Raw genomic sequence first — 21550 nt, 5'->3', positions numbered from 1 at the left:
TTTTGTATGAAAACCCGCTTTTAGCAAAAAAAAAAAAAAAAAAAAAAAAAAGAAGACAGGGGGTGGTGGGGTCCACGGAGCAGACTCGTGCGGACGCATCGGGGGAGGCAAAAAAATAATAAATAAATAAATAAATAAATAGAATGGGAATCCAAGGCAAGAACAGTTGCTGACTGATAGCTCTGAAAAGTGTACAATTTGGTGAGGAAACTTCCGGCACGTCCCACGTTAAAGCAGTTCTGCAATGCGAAAATTTTCTTCCTGCAGATGAAACGTCAGCCTTTTCTTTTTTTTTTAAGATATTCGCACGTCATCTCATGATGCAACTCAAATGGGAGCACAATCCATCATCCTGATGGGATGGCTCATGGGATGGGAGCAAAATCCATCTCTCAGGTGGTTAATGTATTGTTTGTTCTGATGAGACTCCTCCAAAGATTTCTTGTTGGTCTCTCGCCCCGTGCGTTTTTATTTTTCCCATCTATATCATATTAAATATCAAATTTTGCATAAATATTTTTTCAAAATTAATATATATATAATATTTTATTTTATTATTTTATTTTTTTTTAAAATAATAATTTTAAATTAAAATAATTAAAATATTCTTAATGAATAGATGTAAAAAAAAATTTATATAAAAAATATAAAATATTTTTTTAATTTTATTTTTAAATTAAAATAAATATAATTTATATTAAGAGTGTTAGAAAACTTTTATATTAGTAACATTTGTGAAAAAATAGTATTTTATAAAAATACAGAAATAAATATAAATTTTAGAAAGATATTAATGCAAATTTAATTTTTTAGAAAGTTATTCATGCAAAAAAAAAATACTATTATTTTTTTTTGTGAAATGAGGCTGCAGTGTGCCCCATCTGATGATAAAATAAATAAATAAATAAATAAATCATGAAAGAGTAATGACTAGTCTTATATTAGTATGATCTGAAAATGGTGTTCCAAGCTTATGGCATGATTGGAAAAACATATCCCCTTCTTCATGACTGCAAAGTTTTGGGCGATCCTTCAAAGCATCCAAGGTGCATTGAGCCCACTTTCGGGGACAGAACCAGGAATGATTATCTCAGCATAAAAGAAAAATAGAGGATTTAACTTTGTTAGCTCCAAAATTTATTGCACACCATGCTAATACGAGCATTTTGAAGCGTATCTAGAAAGCATACAGGTAAAGAAAAAACTACCAAATTCAGACCGCAGAATGCAAAGGGAATTAGACTAACAGTTCAAATGCAAGAAACACTTATGGACATAAGATTACCGGCCATTAGATCCCAGGTTTTGCCACCATCAACTACACGGTGGCGGAAATCGAACTATTGATTACAGTGCGAACCTTGGCCTTTATCGGCCATCCAAACATGAAAGCTTTTCAATTTTGAAACAGATTCAGGATTGAAGATAATAGCCTTGAAGCACCCAAGAAACAGAATATAACTCTCTCCGCTGATGGGCACCATGGTTATCCTGACTAACCAGATGATTGTCATTTCAAATACTACTTGCCATGCATACAAATCTTCCTCTAGTTCGTAGTTACAAACCATCCCATGATAAGTTCATACGAAAATCTCAGTGGAAAAGAAAGATGGCTTTAATATCAGTTAAATAAGCCACCAAAGAGGCAGTAGAAAATTTTTAGGTCACAAGTCAATCTATAAATCATAACCTTAGCACAAGCGTTACACCCAAAGCAAAAGAGAACAACAGTTTCAGACACCAAACTCATCTAACAACTGTAAGCTTCTTTTCCACGTAGCTAAATGGGTTGTCATGAAAGCATGACCCTGCCCACAAATTTTGGCCTCTCAAATACAATCAATAGTCAGAAGGGGCGATCACATCGTCAATTTTCAAAATCATTTTCACCACCTGTGTTGCCAGAAAGATCTGTTGCCGCTTTCCGATCAGCGTCTCAAATACATTCTGCTCTTGCATGTCATTCATCCCAACCTCATTGCAATCTATGCCACAATATGGATTGCTGTCCTGCAGAAAGCATCCAAAAAAGCTTAAGAACCACATACATCTCTGAGCCAAATTAGGAAAATTCTGGGTAGAAGTAAAAATCTGTCAGAACCACTGTAGATAGCAACTGGTTCCTGTCATAGAGTTGATTAATGGAATACCTACTTCAAACTATGAAGACCTATATGATGCATACAGAGAAGGGCATCAAACAGAGGGTTCAAAGGGGCATTTAGATGTCTGGGGTTGCTATACATGGATATCATGACATTGTAACAGGGAAAAAGAGTCAAAGGAAGAAATCAGAAAATACAAGAAACACGGGCAACCTGACAATCCCTACAAGTGATTACAACCCTCCGCATGCCTGTCAATTAAAAAGTAATGCCCAACAAATATTGTCCATCAGTTCTGTGGTATAGTCCTGATACTATGGCCATCTTAGCCTTGTACATCCAAGGCCGGGTATCAGACACCTCCTAATTTCCGAAATATACTTAGAATTGTCTGAAAGAAATCTGAATCAAAGTGAAATGAGATGATATACGTCCATTGCTGAACTTTGAACTTTAGCAAAATCTATGAAGGATGGCCACAGACACAGGTTACATCTTCGACAACTCTAGATACAGACATGACAAATCTCTTATATAAAAAAAAATACTACACAGCTGGTATATATACTCACATTAATTCTATGTGAAAAGGAACATGTAGTATAATGGGTTGTCACAATATTGATAATTCATGCTACAGGCAATGACATCAATATCCACAAGCTCCAAGTTATCAACGTTCAAATATATAGACTGCAATCCATACAACAGCATCAACATCACAAACTCTAAAATAAACAATCCATCATTAAAAGATCAACATTCATCAAAAAAAGGGGGAAAAAAATTTCGCACCCCCCCATCCTTGTAATTAGGGCTGGCAAACCAGCAAGTTGCTCACATGCCAAACTGCATTCAACTCAAACACGGCTCGCTAGACTACTGAACAGACCGAGCTCAAGCCAGTTTTTCGACATCTGAACATAAATGAGTCGAGCTCACATTGGGCTCGGCTTCGATTTCGGCTCACGAGCCAGCTCAAATATAATTTTACATATAATATTATATTTATTATATATTATATTATATAAATATATATTACCTATAATTTTATGTTATAAACAATCAGCTGTTAGATTTTAATCCAATGGCTCAGTCGGGTGAATGTGATAAATGAGAAGCCCTAATTAGTTTCCGTTTCTCTCCCACGTTACCATGCCCCACTTAGCCCCACCACCTTCACCGACCACCCTTTCCCATCACCCCTAATCTTCACCCATCATCATGCTGTCGGTGGCAGCAGTATAGAGGTCAGCTAGAGTAGGGTGGAGAAAGCCTTTGAGAACATTGTGGCAACGATATGACACCACCAATAAAAGCAGAGAGGAAGGACAGGTGGTGAAATCTAATCACTGCAAGGACTGCCGGGAAGACGGCAGTCCAAGTGAGATGGCACTATGAAAGCCTTGCAGTGGACATGAAGGCAATCGAGGGCGGCAGGGTCCCATCCTTCTCCCATCTTCACTAACTCCTTTTCTTCCAGCCGTTGCAACATCACTAGCACCACCACCAACCACTCCATGAAACCCCCCCCCCCTCTCTCTACACCCCCTTCCAACACCACCAAAACCACCACCGACCACCATCTCAACAACCTATCCTCTCCCTCATCCCCCTCCCCTCTCTCTAGATCATCCATGAACAAATGTTTTCAACTTTTCCCCTTTTTTCTTTTTAAACAAGCTTAAAGAGCCAAGCTCGAGCTAGCTTCAAAATTAGTAAGTTGAGCTCAAGTTGGTCCTTCCTAACTCATCTCAAGCTCGAACCAAGTTGGAGCTGGCCCCAACAAATTTCAGGCTAAGCTCGAATAGGGCTTAGCTTGCTCATGTTCGGCTCATTGACTCCCATGATCGTAGGTGTGTGAGGACTCGTGGCAGCGTGTGTGTAATCCCAATCGGTTATTCGCGGAAAAATCTTGGGTACTTATACAGGACTAAAGAACCAAAAAAAATACCTTCCAGCTAGCCTTTTTGAGTGAGATCCTAGGTACCCGACCCATAACCTATGTGAACTAGGGGACACTGCAGCACGGGTATATTTTTGAGCTGATCGTGGTGTTTATGATTGGCTTTAAATGGATTTTGATTCTTAGCCCGGCGAGGATGCTAGAGCTTAAACATGAGTATATGATGACCTGTGTAGGCAAGTGTCTAGTCCCATATCGGTTATTCGCTGGATAAATCTTAGATACTTATGTAGGATTAAGGAACCCAAATAATACCTTTCGGCTAGTCCTTTTGGGTGAGATCCTGAGTTTTACAAATGGTATCAAAGTGAACCCAGCCCATGTGGACTAGGGGACACTGCAGCACGAGCTCATTGAGGCTGACTACGGGCCGATCATGGTGCTTGTGATAGATTTGAATGGATTTTGATCCTTAACTTGACGAGGACGACTGGGCTAAATGGAGAAAATATGTGAGGACCATGCGAGCATATGTTTAGTCTCACATTGGTTATTCATTGGAATATCTTGGGTACTTATATAAAACTACGGAACCCAAAAAATAACTTTCAGATAGACTCTTTGGGTGAGGAAGCATCCTAAGCAACGTCGGCGGAACCGGTACCAAGCATTGTACCGATTGCCCGGCGGGACGAGTCAATACGAGCTCATGTCATGTCGTGTTGGGCCTATACCAACACAATTGAAGAGACTGGGGAGGGAGAACGAGAGAGAAAAAGAGAGAGTGGGAGAGGGAGGGAGGGAGAGGAAGAAAGAGAGATCGGCCGGCGGAAGCCTTGCTGACCTCAACTTAAAAAATGCAAAAATAAAAAAGGCCCCCTCCAGGCCCCTATTTCAAACGAAACAGGGGTCCAGAGGCAGAGTGTTACGGACCCCAGACAGCCGTGCCGCAAAAGAGCTCCGCCAAGCCAAAATCCAGAAGCATTGGCCAAGGCCAACCTCGGCCAAGACCAATTAGCGGGACAAATCCACTGCTTGGAGGCTTGCCCAAGTAGTGGCCAACCTCACCAACAGCCGGCTCAGCCTTGCGCAAGCCCTGCCCAGCGCCCACGCGAGGTTCAAAGCCAACAGCAGCGAACCGCACGCCCGCACGGCCACAGCCGCGCGAGGACCCCAGCGCGCGCCCACAGCAGCGCGCGCGGCCCTTCACGCGCCCGATGCCCATACACGCGCGGACCTCCGCGTGCATGATCAACAGCCGGGCTGGCCAACGCCCAGGCGCCAGGCCGCCAGCCTACACCTTGCCAGCACCCGACACACGCACGACTTGTCGCACGCATGCCAGAAGTGAGCATGGACATGGGCAGCAACGAGGGCCACCAGCCCATGCGCACGCACAGAAGGGACAGCAAGCGCAAGGCTCGGCCAATACTGCATTCGGCCGAGCGCATTCAAGCCAATCGAGTCCAAAGGCAGCGCACGGGTCGAGTCAAGCCAATGACAACACAATCAGTCCAAGCCCGTGCACATTGAACCCGGACCACCCAGCGCATGCACGCTCAAAGGCCAAACAAGGAAAGCCACAATCGGCCAAGCCAAAAGCCAAGCCAAGGGACAAGTGGCAACCATCCGCGCGCAACAGCAAACAAGGTAAAGCTATGCAAAGCAGCGCTTGGCCAAAGACAGCTGGCCGAGCCACATGGTAGAAATTCCAGCACAAGCGCACAGCCAAACAAGGATCACACGCAGAATCCAAGGAGGAGCCCGCAGGCTCTTCCATAGAGATTTGGCGAGCGAAGGCATAGGCGGCCAAGATGCATCAGGCCGTAAGATGGATGGAGGGCAGAATGCCAAGTCACCAATCCGCGGAAGAGCAAGCAGCTGGATCCGCGTCCCAGCCATCCCAGGAGCCTATCCAGCCAACCAAAAAAGATCCCAAATCAGGTCAACCGCGGACAAGTGGCAGCATCCGCACGGGACACGCGCCCCGGCCAACCGGGCAACGCATCCCGTGCGTCCAAGGAATTTAGCACATGGCCGAAGGGGGTCAAAACTTAGTTAGATCCCCTTGCGGCTGATTTAGAAGTCTTTTGAATTTTGAATTCATTCCGCAAATAAGCCAGGGCATTAGGCCTATATAAAGAAGCCATTAGGGCCCTTCCACGGCATCTTTAAATTGTCATATTTCTTCTTTGTTAAGGGTTACTCCTTAGGTCCCCTAGGTGGAAATTTCGGCCGCAAGGCTTGGACTAGGGTGGGATAAACCAACTCTCCTTAGATTGTTCTAGGCAAAGCAAGGTCCCTTCCCGATCTTGCTAAGAGTCCTTGTTATTTCGTTGCTATTTGGAATAGAGTCATCTTTCTTTCATATTGAGCCCCAATACTTTGATTCTTTTCCACCGACGACACCTATATTGGAATAGCATAGGCGTGGTTCCAAAAGCAGCAAGAAGAGAGTGCATTACCCATATCAAAGTCGATCCCAACAACATCTTCATCCTTGGACCTTGGTGCGGGGTTTGGGACCACAAAGCCCTGCGGGCCAACACGGAGCCCCACCTCAACGTCTCCCCGGCCTCTACCTCCTCCGTGCGGAGACTCTCCGATCTCAACCGGCCGGCCTCTCTTCCTTCCTCTCCCTCTCCATCCCTTCCCCCCTCTCTCTCTCTCTTTTCCTTTCTTCTTCTTCTTCTTCTCCCCCTCCGGTGACAGCGTCTCGGTTTCAATACCGGAACCGTTCTAGTCCGCCGCCGCCATGGCTCGGAACGCCCCGAACAGGACAGTTCGGGACGGTTCTGCAAACCTTGATCCCAAGCATATATCGAAAATATTTTGAGACCTTATTTATTTAATAAAAATACTTAAAAAAGTACACAACACGTATCCAGGCTGTCTCGGAAATTTTAGGTATGTCCATGTTTCCTGAAGCAAAATCTTTTACTTCACTTATGGAAATTTCATACGGGCATGTACATCATTTATATTCCTCCATACAAAATAATATGGATAAATGATACAAAACATCTGGAAATAAAAGTTTATGAAAGGGTTTTTTTACTGTAATGCTTATGTGCATTTTTAAACTTTGGAAACTATAACTCTTACATTTTGCTTTGCTTTTTTTCCCAAGGATATACAGAATATTGAAAGGGAAAAACATAAGCCAGGCTATGGATCATGAGGATGACAATGTGGAGATCTACATCTTAAATGGTAGCAAATTTAAAATTTTAAGACTTGGTACCTAGTAATTCTCTTAATTTATATACTTAAATCACTTAATATGCTGTTCAACTGTGGAAAATAAGATAGTTGATACACCAGGACCAGTATTCCAATAAAAAATGTATTATTTTTTGAAAGTAGACCATAATAGTGAGAACATGGAAAAGGGGACAATTTTTAACGCGCAAACAGTCTTTTCTAAGTCTTTTACCTTTTCCCTACTTGCTTTTTGCTGGATTTTTCCAGGACTAGCTCGAGTTTTTTTTTTTTAAAGAAAAAGAATTATACGGCTCTCAACAATCACACCATACTGGTTGATCTACACTGTGAAAAGATGACTTATATTGGTGCAGTATCTCATATCCTTGAATTAGAAAGTGCATGGAATCAAAATTGGAGAACACGTGAATCATGGGGTTTTCAGCTAAAACATAACAAGTTGATAAATTATCAAAAACAAGGGTAGCAAATCAGAGCAAACCATTTTTAATAAAGGCTCAGAGTCCCAATGTTTAATACTCTCATACAGTAAAGATACTTATACAGAAACAGTAAAATTAACAACAAACCTTGATTTGCTGAGATTTGACTGCAGTGAGAGTATCAATAGGTTGGAGACCACTGTTCTCAGCCAGAGCCATCGGTACAGAATCTAAAGCTTCAGCAAAGGACCGGATAGCATACTGCAGATATAGACGGAAAAAGGTGAAGGTAGGATCATCATATATTAACAAATATTTCAAAAACCCAAAAGCTATTTACTTGCTCAATTCCAGGGTATCTATCTGCAGCGGCTTCTACAGCAATTGAGCAAGATATCTCAGCTGAACCACCACCATAAACAATGGAATTGTTACGGATCAGATTCCTTGCCACGCATAGCGCATCATGGAGACTGCGCTTAGTTTCCTCTATTATCATTTTGTTACCTATTCAACCACAATTGAAAATTCACATAAATTAGCAGCATTTTTCCTCAAGTTTATATTTCTTTACAACCATTTTGCACATCAAAAATAGATTAATTTCCAAGACAAGCATTAAGTGGATCATAAACATATGTTTAGAGCAGAACCTCAAAATCCATGGCCAGAAGAAGGCATTTCAAACAAATATAACATTTCCAGGTGTACCTGCACATTGAGATGTGCCTATACAGACACACCACTCCGCTACACAAGATGTAAATTCCTATTCTCCAGAATCATTTCTCAGTGGTTCATATATATACACGTGTACTATGCAAGTGCACCCACAAATACATAATAAAACAAAGTGTTAGATGGACAATGCCATTAGAAGTTCTACAAGCTGGGCTGGTTCAACTAAGCTACAGGTCTTGCTAGTAGTTGCTGAACTAGCTGAGAACAACATCAAGGCCTAAGCAATCAGATCAAGTATTCATGTTAGTCAGATTTACATCATAAACTTGAGCTTGCACATACATACACATACATATGCATGCAACACCATGTGCCTAAACCCAAACAAGGATAGGAATCCTACCACAAAAGCAACATCATGTTGATCTTATGCGCATAATCCAACTGCGAAGAGGAGTTCTTGTGGCACTCCCTAAAATTTAGCCAATGTTTATATATGTAAGAACGCATGTATATATGAATGTATGTATGTATGTATGCATGCATGCATGCGTGTATGCATGCATGGCTGAGACCAACCAGCCCACAGCTAGGTCACCCAAATTACATGAAGTTGGGTCCTAGGACCAGGGCAAGAGCAAGCCATCGCCTGGATACTCCTGATTCTCTTCTTCTATCACCTCTTCTCTCCCATGTCCTCTTCTCCTTCCACCTCTTTCTTTCACTTGCTTCCCTGATACAGTAAAATAAAGAGGGAGGGACGGAGAGAATGGATAAGAGACCTCTCAGCACTCATCCAATATTTACAAGGTTGATGATCTTCGCAGCAACCTTGTTCATATTATCACTCATCCAATCCTATTAAAAAGTCTTCTAATCCATTAATCTGCTTAGAGATGGATTCTCTTAATTGAATGCATTCCATCACTCTCCAATATAAAAGATCAATGTACCATGATATGGCCAAGAAGTTCAGATTTTGGTTTCAATTGATTTAAGACATTACAAGATTGATTCTAAATATTTTGCAGTATAAAAAATTATAGAATTGTTTTTGGACAACATATCATTATAATTTGAAATGCATTTCAATTTGTATATTGCTATCCATCTCTAGTTTCTCATCATTTTCTGTTTTCTTCCACATGCATTTGCACGTCTACTGATTTACTAGTTAATACGAAAGTTCCAATGTCATAAATTCATTCATCAGTGATTAATGGAAAGAAGAAACTGCAAAGAAGACACATTGATAAAACCAAATTTGGACTCGCAATGAACCAATAATAATGCTTGCCTGGAAATTATATGACATTATATAAACGACAAGGCAAATCAACACTCAGTTTCATCAATAATTAGAAAAAAAAAGGCAGATATGGTGCATATTTACATACCACCACGAATGAATATTGTCACAGCCCTTGAGTTTGCACATTGTTCAATATACAACATGCGATCCTTTGTTGTTCCAAATGATTTTTCTCTAACTAGTCCAGCCTGGTTAGTCGCAACAAGTAGAAAACAATTCTCTCAGGAAGCACATGCATGCAAGTAATAAAGTATGAATGGTAACAATATTTAAAGACAATGTAAGAGAGAGGGCAGAAGATTCATATAGACATTGCAATGGCAAAGGATCCACCATCATCCCATGCCTCTGACACATGATGGACCATGCTGCATGATATCATGCTCATGCCCACAGGTGGATATTAACTCTATGTTGAAATCAGCCCACTGTTTGAGTCTAAATGTCAGGTTGGTAGTTGTCCCTCAAAATGTCTTATCTACCAGACAATCCACGTTAAAAGCATGCCAAGGGGTGGACATTCAACTGGATTGGCACCTACATCTTCAGTGGTGAATTGCCAAAAGTTGGTTGAAACAACCCAAAGCAGCTGATGAAGCATTGCCTACTGAAAATGAGAAGCAAGCAAGCTTCTCCAAACAAAATGGGAAAATAAGATTTGGAAAAGTTGGAGACGGTCTGACTTGCAAGCTTAAAAGGAAGCATTTAGAGCGACCTGAATTCTAGTTGTTCACATGCATCTAAATATGGAACGCTTTAGATCTGACATTAGAATTGCAGCATCTAAGTGATCTAAGACATAAGAAATTGTAAGAAAATGTTTGGTAAAACGGGCAGTATCATTGGATATTGCCCTTTACAGGAACAGTGGCAAAATGATTCATAGCAAAGACATAAAAAGTTGATTGCTAATATGAAAAGTAAAATACAAACAATATAGATAATACATAAACATGTCTATAAATGGGAAAAAACTTCAAAAAGGGGGGAAAAGTAGTATAAAGCAGATAATGTGAAGTAACTTAAATTTATAAAAATATAATATGAAAAGATTTTTGATGATAACTTTGGTCCTTCTTATGAGTTCATAAAATAGTCCAATGATTTGAGAATCGGAGAAAAAATGATTTGAAAACTCGACTATCATATCACGTCAAGTTGAGTGCTGGAAGTTTTCTCTTTTAGATGCTGTTATATATAGCATATTTTATGTTATCTTAAGGTGAACTCTCACTCCTTTCATGAGGGAGATGCATTCTGTGCATACAAGGGTTGTGATTCAAGATAAAGGAGTATTAGATAAAAGGTTATCAACTGATGAAATGCTGGGGATGACGGGACTATATGTTTATTTATGGGGCCTGAAATATATACCTTTTTCAGTAAGTGTAATTCTCATATTTTGGTCTTCCTAAAGAACTTCAAGCAAAAGGATCATCTTTATAATAGCTTTATAGGAACTGTTCAATTCACCCTAGGGCCTTGCATTAATAATGATTCCATATATCTGTAAATATAGTGTATCTCTTATATAGCTTACATGTATACACAAATAATATGCAGATGTGAAACATAACCCTAGAAGCAAGATTTGAGCCCACATTCTATCAGTGCAAATCAATGATGAGCAATCCAAACTAAAGACTTAGTCATTAAGAATGACTAACAAACATGGATGCATGGATCATCTCATCAACAATGACTAATAACATTCTAAAATGTCTGAAAATCACTTTTCTTTTGATAGAATTCCTACTTGTGCATTGGCTGGTCATAGAACAGACACTCACAGAGGCATGAAGCAACTATTTGAACTTGAACTGCAACTTAGAAGCATCTTCCTTAAGTTTGGTTCTTATGCACTTCAACGTGTAGATAGTGATCTACAATGTGGATTCTCAATTTATAAGGCCTGGAAACATTTTGACACACTAGCCCTTTTAATACCACCCATGTGCTTTCATATAATAAGTACATATGAGACTCTGAAAACATATCTCTTCGGTTCGGGCATTTTGAATGCTATAGATGATCAGTCATGATATATTATTTACTCAGGTCTATCATTAGTTTTGCACTAGTTGGTTTCTAGATTGAATCCCACTAACAGGATTCTATCTCAACTTGATATATCTGAGAACTCTGAGTGATCAGCATGTGCATTGTGTACATAATGTATGTATAATATATGCTCAAATTTATTTTTAAATATATATGCACCTGATTTAAATAAAGAGTTTGGACTGCTATGACAAGAAAACGATAATACTGTAAATTCCAGGCCAACTTAAGAAGTTTTTACATAGGTGATAAATATTGTTTGTAAAATTAAAAGTAAGAAAAAAAAATATGAAGAAGTCTTAATTACACTTTTAGTTTTTATAGGTGGTTCTGCATGAATTGGAAAAAAATCATACATTAGTTTTTCCTTGATAAATTGCTTGCGTAGTTTTTTCAATGAAAAATCATGCAGAACAAGTGCAGTTGGTTGATAAGAGAATAAACTTCACATTTTTTCATGGTGAAAAATGTCATCAACACCCTTTCATGGACACACAAGATAAACATGTTTGGTAGTTACAGAGTTTATCTGTACATGCATAACAAATATTTCAATTGTTGTGGCCTACAAAACATAGAAATGAACATCAAAATATTTTGATTCTAGCCCTATCAGTAAGTTATTAATAAAAAACAGATTGATTTCATTCCCACATGCTTTGAAGCAAAGCCTGCTGGTTTCGCCATAAAGATATAAATATAATTGTGCTTAGGACAGCATTATCCATGACTTTACATACCCTAGTTCTTAATCACAAATTTTACTTAAAGTATTCTTCATCTAAAAAGTTTGTATATATGTGTTCCAACATATTTAATGCTCTTCAGTTTACTAAATCCTAAATTGTTAGAAGACCTAGAATTTAGCCAGTCACTACAATGACCACAAACATGTACTCATATTACTTTATTGACTCTCCATAAAGTCATATTTCTATATTTCTATTTCTCTTATTTAAAAATTTGAAATACACTTTTTGAGTTCAATTTGCTTTAATCCAAAAAACGCTCCAAAACAAATGCCCACACAGTCTACCCTTGACTTGGTCTAAATATGCTTAAAAGCATATCTATAGCACTATAAAATAGGAAAGCAAAATTATAGAACAAGTCACTGATATATATTCTGGTCATCAAATTGCTGGAGTCCCACTAACTTTACCCTAGTCTTTTTATGCACTTTATTTAGTTAAACTGTTAACTAAGTCTTATCCACCAAACGCATTATCCAGAATTTAATTATAGCACTTTGCCTCACCCTACTCCAAGCAATTTAATTCTCCACCAAGGCACCACCTCTTGAAGACCAGTGGTTCACTGATCATTGACACAAAAAACAAGACACTAATATTATTTAAAAAAAGTTAATCTGAACTTTGAATTTTAGCTGATCAAGATATGATAGAAGCAAACTTTGAAAATTCCAACATTATAAACCCCTTATGCTTACAAAATTCAAATAAAGCATACCCTTCCCAGCTTTTCAGGTGTCAGTTCTTGGAATCTGGGAACTATTCTTCCACCTGTTGGAATAAACAAATCATCAGTCAACTTGAATGGTTGTCTTTGCAACCACTTCACTGCCCAGGAACAACAAAGCACTACAGCAAACCTGTAGCGATGGCAATCAATTCCAACTCAACACCACCAACCCATCTGACAGCAGGCAAATTCCGGTGCATCAAAAGATGATTTGCTTCATCATCAAAACCCCATTGACAAATAACTAGGGTTGCTCCAACATCCTGTATGTATCACAAAAATAACTACATAAAAATGATTTTTCTTTTAAAAAGCAGAAACATACATAATAATTCAGCTTTTCATATGATAGGATACTAAGAGACAGCTTGTTTCATATTAATGAGCATGGAAACAATAATAAATCAAAGAATCTGAATTTTGAAATTTCTAACAAAAACAAAGTCAAGTAAAAACGGGAGAAGCAAACAACTTAACAGAGTAAGGCACAAGATCAGGTTGACTAAGTCTGGAAAGAAATAATCATTCAAATGGACAGATGAAATATGATTTGATCTAGAAATCTCGTACCATCAGCACAACCTTGAGATTCTGAAGGTTGCTTAGACAGATCAGTTCCATAATCAGTAGGTACTAGTTTTAACACATTAAATTGGGCATACACTACACAGGTTATTTACCTTGCATTTTTGAACCATATCATCAAAGTACTTCTGCTCTTGCTGACGTAAGGTTTGAAATTTCTCCACAGTGTCAATGTCAACCTTATGCTTTGTCTTTGGCTTCGGTGGTTCAAATGGGCAAGTCAGAATAGCAATTTTCGCATCTTCAATTCTCTTTGGCATCTGAGGGTGGCTCATATCCTTGTCAACTGTTATTCCATAGACGAGCTCGGTATCTTCCAACTTACCTCCAACCTTTCCTTCTATCTTAATCAAATCAAGGTTTACATCCTTCCTTTCTAGATCTGCAACTGCCAGAACCGCCTTAACAGCAATCTCAGCTAGCATACGCTTGCATCGATTAACACTGCACCATGACCAAAATAAACTTCTACTCACACAAGATCATAGAATGACAGAACAAAGACTCTGACAATGAATTACATAGGCTGTTATCGTTCAAAGCAGAAATTGTCCTTTAAAATATTCGTACAGAAATGAGGCCTATTCCTTAAGCAAAGGACAAGTTCCTCAATCTTATAGATACCATATGCTTTGTGGGTACAGATAGTACAAGTGAATTCACAAATACAGATAAGTTTTAGTCCAAAATGGATAAACCATACATCAAGGATAACCTTATATCAAATATATCCTATGGTGAATGCATTACAAAGATCATAAAAATAACCTGATTATGAAAGATACAGCTGAAAAAACCTATGAAGAATAGGTACAATACCCAATGTCAGTGCTTTAGAGTACAAGTAGATGCATTCACTGACAATAAATACATAGATGGCAATTCCAATTTTCAGTAGTAAATACCAAGAAAAAAAGTTGGAAAAGTTATCAGATAGCAAGAAAATAAGCAACTAAGACTCACAACTGCCAATGACCAAAGATTTTCTCCACTAAACAACTCGATGAAAGCAACATCAAGAAAGTGATGCAGCATATTGGTCACAACCGAAGATGTCACCTTAAAAAGGCTAGTCGAAAGGTATTATTTCGATTCCTTGGCCTTATATAAGTATCTAAGATCTACCCACTGCATAGCCAATGTGGGACTAAACACATTCGCACGGGTTCTTACATACTCCTAACATTTAAGATTTAGCATCCTCGCTAGGCTAAAGGTCCAAATCCATGTAAATCCATTCGCAACTACCACAAATCCGATCACAAATACCACGACTGGCCCATAGTCAACCAGATGGGCCCGTGCTGCAATCTCCCCTTGTCTACATGGGCCATGAACTGGGTTCACTCTGATACCATTAGTTACAGCCCAAGACCTCATCTAAAAAGGCTATCCGGAAGGTATTATTTAGATTCCTTAGCCCAGTATAAGTATCCAAGATCTATCTAGTGCATAGCCGATGTGGAACTAAATATATGCTCGCAGAGGTCCTCACAATATTAGTGAAGGCTCACAAATGATGTCGCATTTTTTAAAGTATGCAGACTAGTTTGCAAGCAAAACTAGTAAAGACTCAAAAGATGCAAATTTATATTAAAGAAAATGCAATTAGTGGTGTTCAGGGTTGGCACAAAAGCAAATTATAAATCAATTATATATAGCGGAACAAAATTGAAGAGATAGAAAGATACAAATTATTTCATAGATGACCTATGGGCTTTTAGTAAGATATTATATCTAGATAAAGGGCGATCAGATTTATGTCACATGAGTCCCTTTAGACTAGAATCTCACAAGTCTTCTCTCATACCACACTTGAAATGTGGCACCTATCTTCATATAAGGATCCCAAGGAATCACAACTGGGATGAGCAACCTTGGATTCACACCACGGGATTTAGTGGCACAACACTGTCACAAAAGAAGATGAACTCCCAGCCAAGCACTCAAAACTAGAAATTTCAGCTGTCTTATAACTACATAATAACTCTTGGACCAAGGTTCCGTACTGACGTACCGGTGGGTACTGGGACGGTACTGGTACCATACCGAACCGAACCGGCACTGTACCGGTTTGGCTGGTTCGGGCCAAAAGCCAAAAAAAAAAAATTGAGGTCGGTACGGGCCGGTACCGGATCGGTACCGACCGGTACGAGTTGCGAATAGTCGGAACCGAAAAATATAATTGTACCATACCGGTTCCGTCCGGTACCGGTACATACCGGCCCATACCGATCGGTACGGCAGACCATGCCTTGGACCCTTGAAAGCCTTTGGCATACAAAAAAAAAAAAAAACCATAAACAAGATAAATCTTGGCCCAAATTATTTTATGGCCTAAACGACAAACCATAATTTTATGGTTTGAAGCTCTGAACAGATTCTTTAGCATGGTTCTAGAGACATTGAAGAGCCTACTAAGTTAACACATGAATCTTATTATGTGCCTCAATTATCATGAATTATATTTGATAACTCAAATATTTGGTTGCTGTTTGCACGTGACAAACAAGGATTACTACCTGGCTTCTAACTATAACAAGACTGAGCCAACTGTCTAAATTTACAAGTCAACTGAGCAATCAAATTATGTTCTCAGCTAATGAAATTATTCTGATGACATAGAATTGGATGTCTATTGGTCAAGCGTATTAAGATTCTAACCCAACTTTACAAAATTTACACATCGACTAGATAAGAAATCAATACACAAACTCAGCTACTGAATTATTCTGCTGATGTAGAGTTGGATACCTATTTGTCAAGTGCCTGAATGCACATCTTCAGGCACAAAAAAATTATCTAGAGAACCAAACTGAAACTCAATTGCTATTGTACAAAGGATTAGAACATGATAATTATGATACAGAACCATATCGTGGAAACTATGTGCAACATGAATGGAATTTAAATAAGAAGATAGAATCAGTTTGACTTTGATGGAAAAGGAATAGAATCAAATCCAATAGATGGAGCTAATCAAATTCAAAGTGAAATTTTGATTTGTTTGTGTTTTTGCCTGAAGACGAGTCGATGCTTTGTTCAAACTAAAATTAAAGATCTAAATCTATTATAATACAGGCATATTAATTGTATTCAACATTTTTATATGCATGTAGATCATTTACATTATTACTTGCAAGGGGACTGCCCTCCTGATTTCTGTTGCAAGATGCATTTCTTCAGCTTTTCTTGTGCCAAGTATAGTTTTAACATCTTTAAGAAATCAAATTTTGCTTCATTTCATGTGCATAGATTGTACTTCTGTGAGAAATCTTGGTGTGTAGATGAGGAAGTAGATCTTTATCAGTGCTGCAAGTTCTAAAATTATTGTAATGTTAAAATGCCAACAAAATTTATTCATCATGATTAGGACATGAAGATCAGTCAATTAACCTCGTCCCTTTTATTCATCGCACATAAATCTGAGGCATTACTAGTCATTATGCAGAGTGTACAATTTAGATCCATTACAAAGTGAATAAATCTCACAAAGAAAATCAAAATGCCAGTTGTAATCAAGGTTTGTTGTACTGGTTGGTACCATTCTAGTACCAAATTGGTATGCAATCCCATACCGTGCTGACACTCGGTACGCAATGCCATCTCATATGGTACCGCATACCGACACTGTAATAGAATGGTACCGATACAGAGTCCGGCATCAAGATGGTGAACCTTAGTTGTAATTAACAACATAGAAACGCCTGATTTAATGCTATGACTTGAATTGGAAAATGGCATTGAATTTTAGTTTCATACTAGAACTATGAATGGCATTGAATTTTAGTTTTTAGTAAAATTTCTCTCCAACATCCCCTCCATCTTTCTTCCTTGCATCACCATTATACTTCTCTCTTACCTTACTCTCTTGTATAATAATTAGGTATTCCCTTCAATGAAGACATCTCTATCTTCTCGAAGCCACCCAGTTTTTTCCTTCTTTATATTAGTCCAATGCCTTTTTGCATTACAATATAACTGCAGCAAAAGCAAGAAACGCCAAGCCCCTTCTTCCTTTAGTGTGTATTTTTTTCTTTTTTTTAGATAAATCTAATTTTTTTTGCCATAATAAGAATATAATCCTTAATGATCCAAATCCTTTATTTTCTACAAAGACACTATGTATGCTTTGGTCATCAAATCATACTTCCATAGCAGGAAGATAACTGAAAGTCCCTATGATTTCTTTATATGATCTGAAAGATGAAAATGAATCAGACTTAAGTTTCGGACAAATCAGAACCTCAAAAATGCATCAACATAAAATTAAATTAACCTAATTATATTATACCTTGGCATTATGATCTAAAAGAAACTTTGATAAGAAAAACCAAACCAAAGCAATAATTATCTGACTGATTGCACCACAAACCAGAGTCAGAGTGAGAGAGAGAGAGAGAGAGAGAGAGAGAGAGAGAGAGAGAGATTTTACCATACTCATAGAACAATATTGGTATACATATCAATATTCCAAATGTAAACTCCGAATTCCTTAAATATGAAAAAGACTCGAATGAAACATACACATGACCATTGCAAACCATTCTGCTTAAAAACAAAAAGAAAAATAATAATTAATCAAGCTTACATCTTTGAAGACAATGTGGTCATGCATGTCTGCACCAAAGGCTCAATATTACCAACACTAAACTCAAATTTCTGGGATATGTGCTCGAGATGCTCCACAGCTATCCTAGAGGCCATCTCATAGCCCTCTGCAATCCTAATAGGATGAATGCCACGTTCCAGAAGCTTCTCAGCCTGTTCTAGAAATGCACCAGCCATAACAACAACTCCTGTGGTACCATCACCAATTTCATAATCCTGACTCCGGGACAGTTCCACCATCAACTTTGCAATCTGGTTGTCAACATCCATCTGCTCCAAGATCGTTGCCCCATCATTTGCTGTCCATATAACAAAAAAAGTGTTCAGGAAAGTGCAGAAATTGAAAATTATGTAATGCCACTGGTCATGACTGCCACAGGAACAAATACAACTCCAGCAACATTTTCGAATTTTCATGATTCTTTTAAGTCAGAAAGTTTTCAGAGGGATACTGCAATATCTCCCTTCCTCTCTTCTGCCAAAAAGAAGGGACAAAACCCTAGCAAGTCACATTAGTTCAGTCGACAAAAGCCATCACCTCACCCATCCCACAAACCCCCATCTCTCATTTCTCCATATTAACATCTAAATCCACCAATCTTTCTATAAAAATTGAAAAAAAACTCATTTGAACAAAAAAGTATAGATCAGTGGCAATTAAACAAATACCACCTCTCAATATCAACCATCGATCAAAACCCTAACTAGAGCTGGAAACCTACTAAATGCACCAGATCGGTCCAAAATACCCAAAACCACCGTCTCTCCCGCTCTCCATCTTTCTCCGCAGTACCGCTCAATCCCACTATTATTTTCCAAACTCCTTCATCAATCACTAATCCATTCACATTAACATTTAAAAAGAAGAAGAAGAAGAAGAAATGCTACTAAATACGCATCAAAAGAGAACAAAAAACCTTTTTCCTTCATTCTTTCCAAACTCTTAAAGCCCTAACGACAAACAGAAACCAAACATAGAGAAAGAGAGAGAGCAATGGGCTAAGAACTGACTGACGGTGACATCGCCGTCGGGGCTCTGAAGCATCTTGTCCATGCCTTTGGGACCGAGGGAGGTGCGGAGGATCCGAGCGACGGCCTTCCCGGCCGAGATGTTGGCTTTCTGGGCCTCCAAGCCTCTCAGCCGGCTCTTCTGCTCCTGCTCCTTAATGATGATGAATGGCCTCCCATACTCGTCGAACGCCAACGCCATTCTCCTCCTCCTCCTCCTCCTCTAACCGGAAATGGAGAAGAGGAAGACCAACCGCCGCAAGGGGGAAAAGAGCGGGCGGAAGCAGCGGTAGGTTCCAGAAGAGACGAGAGTTTTTTGCATTTCTGGTCGAGGAGCCTCGGCCCGATGGAGCTGTAAACGAACCGGGCTGGGGCTCGGTCGATCGAACTCGTCCGGACTCAATTTGAGCGAGCCAAGCACCCAAGCTAAAACATTTGTAATTGGCTTAGTGCATATCCCGTGCCACTCACGTGGAGAACGGACGGTTGTGATCTCCGTGTCCTGTTAGGTTTTTCTTTGTTCCAGAAAGTTTGTACATCTCTGCCCAGGATACGACTCTAATAATATTATTCCACAGGACTTCCTCCTTACCACAAAGACTATCTCACAAAGTGATGGAGGTCGCAGCCTATCCGAACCAACTGGAGTGAAGTTGGTTGCCCACAAGTCTGTCCCCTTCGGATACAGATTTCAGACTGCATGGGCTTTAGCTCTCGCCCTATAGAGTAGGCCGCATTCGCCCTAAACGAGAAGAGTTCCACGAATGAATAAGAAGATCTCGTTCGATTTCCTGCATGAGGGAAATCGACCGATAGACATTTTTATAGACCATATTTATGCCCATTTGGCAGAGTTTTTGGTGAACTAGAAAGTACTTTCCGACCCTCCAAAAGTAATTTTGGATGGAATAGGAGTGTTTAGTAAAAAATCGAGAAGTTGTTTTAGTTTTGCCAGAAAATTAAAAAAGTCTACTTGGGAGAAGCTCTAAAATAGAGCTTATTCGGAAAAGTACTTTTAGCATATGTTGGAAAGTTGTTTTAAATTTATAAAATTTTCTTTTTTAGATTAAAATACTCATAATAAAATCACAAAATTATAGAAAGTGTCCCTTTATATCATAATGCACGAAGAAAGAAATCATGAATTCCAACAAATAAGGAACCTAATCGGCCTTGGCTTTCTCCCATGCCGCATGATCAAGGTATTTCTTTCATTCATTTATTATCCATCATTTTAATTTTGGTTTGAGGAGAGAATTTTTTTGGCTTTGTTCTTCATTTTATCCCAAAGAGTCTGATGGTATTAACAACAATCCGTAATGGAGATGGACAAAGCCTTCTCATCATCGTCCCTCTCTTCCATCACCCAATCGATCTCTCGTTCTCTACTTTCAAAACCCTCTCTTCATCTTCTTTTCCCCCTCTTTCTCACCGTCCTCCATCACCCACTCTCTCCCTCTCTATCCCTCTCTCTATTTCTCTCTCTCGTGCTAGAAATGCTGACCTCGATCGCGCAGTTCATAGTACACCGCGGCATCACAGTCCACCCACTCTTCCCTCTCTGTATTAAGCTCTCGGATCTTGCGGTCCACGGTACACCATGATATCACAATAAGCGGCATCACGGTCCACCTTTAATCGTAGACTATGACATTGCAGTCCACCTTTAATCGTAGATCGCGACATCATGGTCTACCTTTAATCGTAGACCGCGACATTGCAGTCCACCTTTAAGTGTGACATTGTGGTCCACCTTTCAGCGTAGACTACAACACCGCGGTCCACCTTTAATTGTAGACCACAGCATCGTGGTCCACCTTTCAGCATAGAACGTGACATTGTGGTACGCAACATTCCGGTCCACCTTTAATCGCAGACTGTGACATCACGGTCCACCTTTAATCGCAGACCGCAACATCGCGGTCCGCCTTTAATCGTAGACTGCAACATCGTGGTCCACCTTGTAAGAAAAATAATAGATGAAAGAAGGAAGAACTTATCAGTTGAGGCGTGATTTCACTGTCCTTAAGAATAGATCGCGGCCCTCGGAGATTGAATCTCGGTGTAGCAGGTAATGGCGGCCTATCCTCCAGGATACAACAACTGGATCACTCCAAGCGTACACTCGCAGATGAAGTGACGGTCGAAC

At 39.4% G+C, this 21550-nt stretch overlaps 1 protein-coding gene across 4 annotated transcripts; it reads right to left on the bottom strand.

The window, feature by feature from the left end:
- Positions 1-1486: 1486 nt before the first annotated feature.
- LOC103721226 (T-complex protein 1 subunit epsilon) lies at positions 1487-19807 on the bottom strand. Of its 4 annotated transcripts, none has more exons than XM_008811343.5 (9): positions 19405-19807; positions 18374-18692; positions 13878-14226; positions 13328-13460; positions 13186-13238; positions 9740-9842; positions 8002-8168; positions 7809-7922; positions 1487-2013 (listed from the first exon to the last, which is right to left on the bottom strand). In XM_008811343.5, exons 1-9 carry the CDS (start codon positions 19601-19603, stop codon positions 1843-1845), a joined length of 1608 nt encoding a protein of 535 aa, XP_008809565.4. In that variant the 5' UTR covers positions 19604-19807; the 3' UTR covers positions 1487-1842. The 4 variants fall into 4 exon arrangements, with proteins under 4 accessions (XP_008809565.4, XP_088565285.2, XP_026665877.4 ...); XM_088709159.2 differs by having other exon boundaries at positions 19409-19807; XM_026810076.4 differs by having other exon boundaries at positions 18374-18663; positions 19409-19727.
- Positions 19808-21550: the final 1743 nt, after the last annotated feature.

Source organism: Phoenix dactylifera, chromosome 12 (assembly GCF_051530095.1).
Source record: "Phoenix dactylifera cultivar Ajwa chromosome 12, Ajwa_hap1_PhDact_Kaust_v1.1, whole genome shotgun sequence".
NCBI classification, from domain to species: Eukaryota; Viridiplantae; Streptophyta; class Magnoliopsida; order Arecales; family Arecaceae; genus Phoenix; species Phoenix dactylifera.
Note: the sequence above shows the minus strand (reverse complement) of the source record. Positions and strands in the feature narration are given on the sequence as shown.

Excerpts from the sequence above, each read along its gene's own strand:
- LOC103721226 (XM_008811343.5), bottom strand. The coding sequence starts at position 19,603 with ATGGCGTTGGCGTTCGACGAGTATGGGAGGCCATTCATCATCATTAAG. Across the intron at positions 9,843-13,185 it reads CACCTGAAAAGCTGGGAAGG|GCTGGACTAGTTAGAGAAAA; the intron begins GTATGCTTTATT and ends GCGACTAACCAG. Across the intron at positions 2,014-7,808 it reads TCAAATCTCAGCAAATCAAG|GACAGCAATCCATATTGTGG; the intron begins GTTTGTTGTTAA and ends TGCTTTCTGCAG.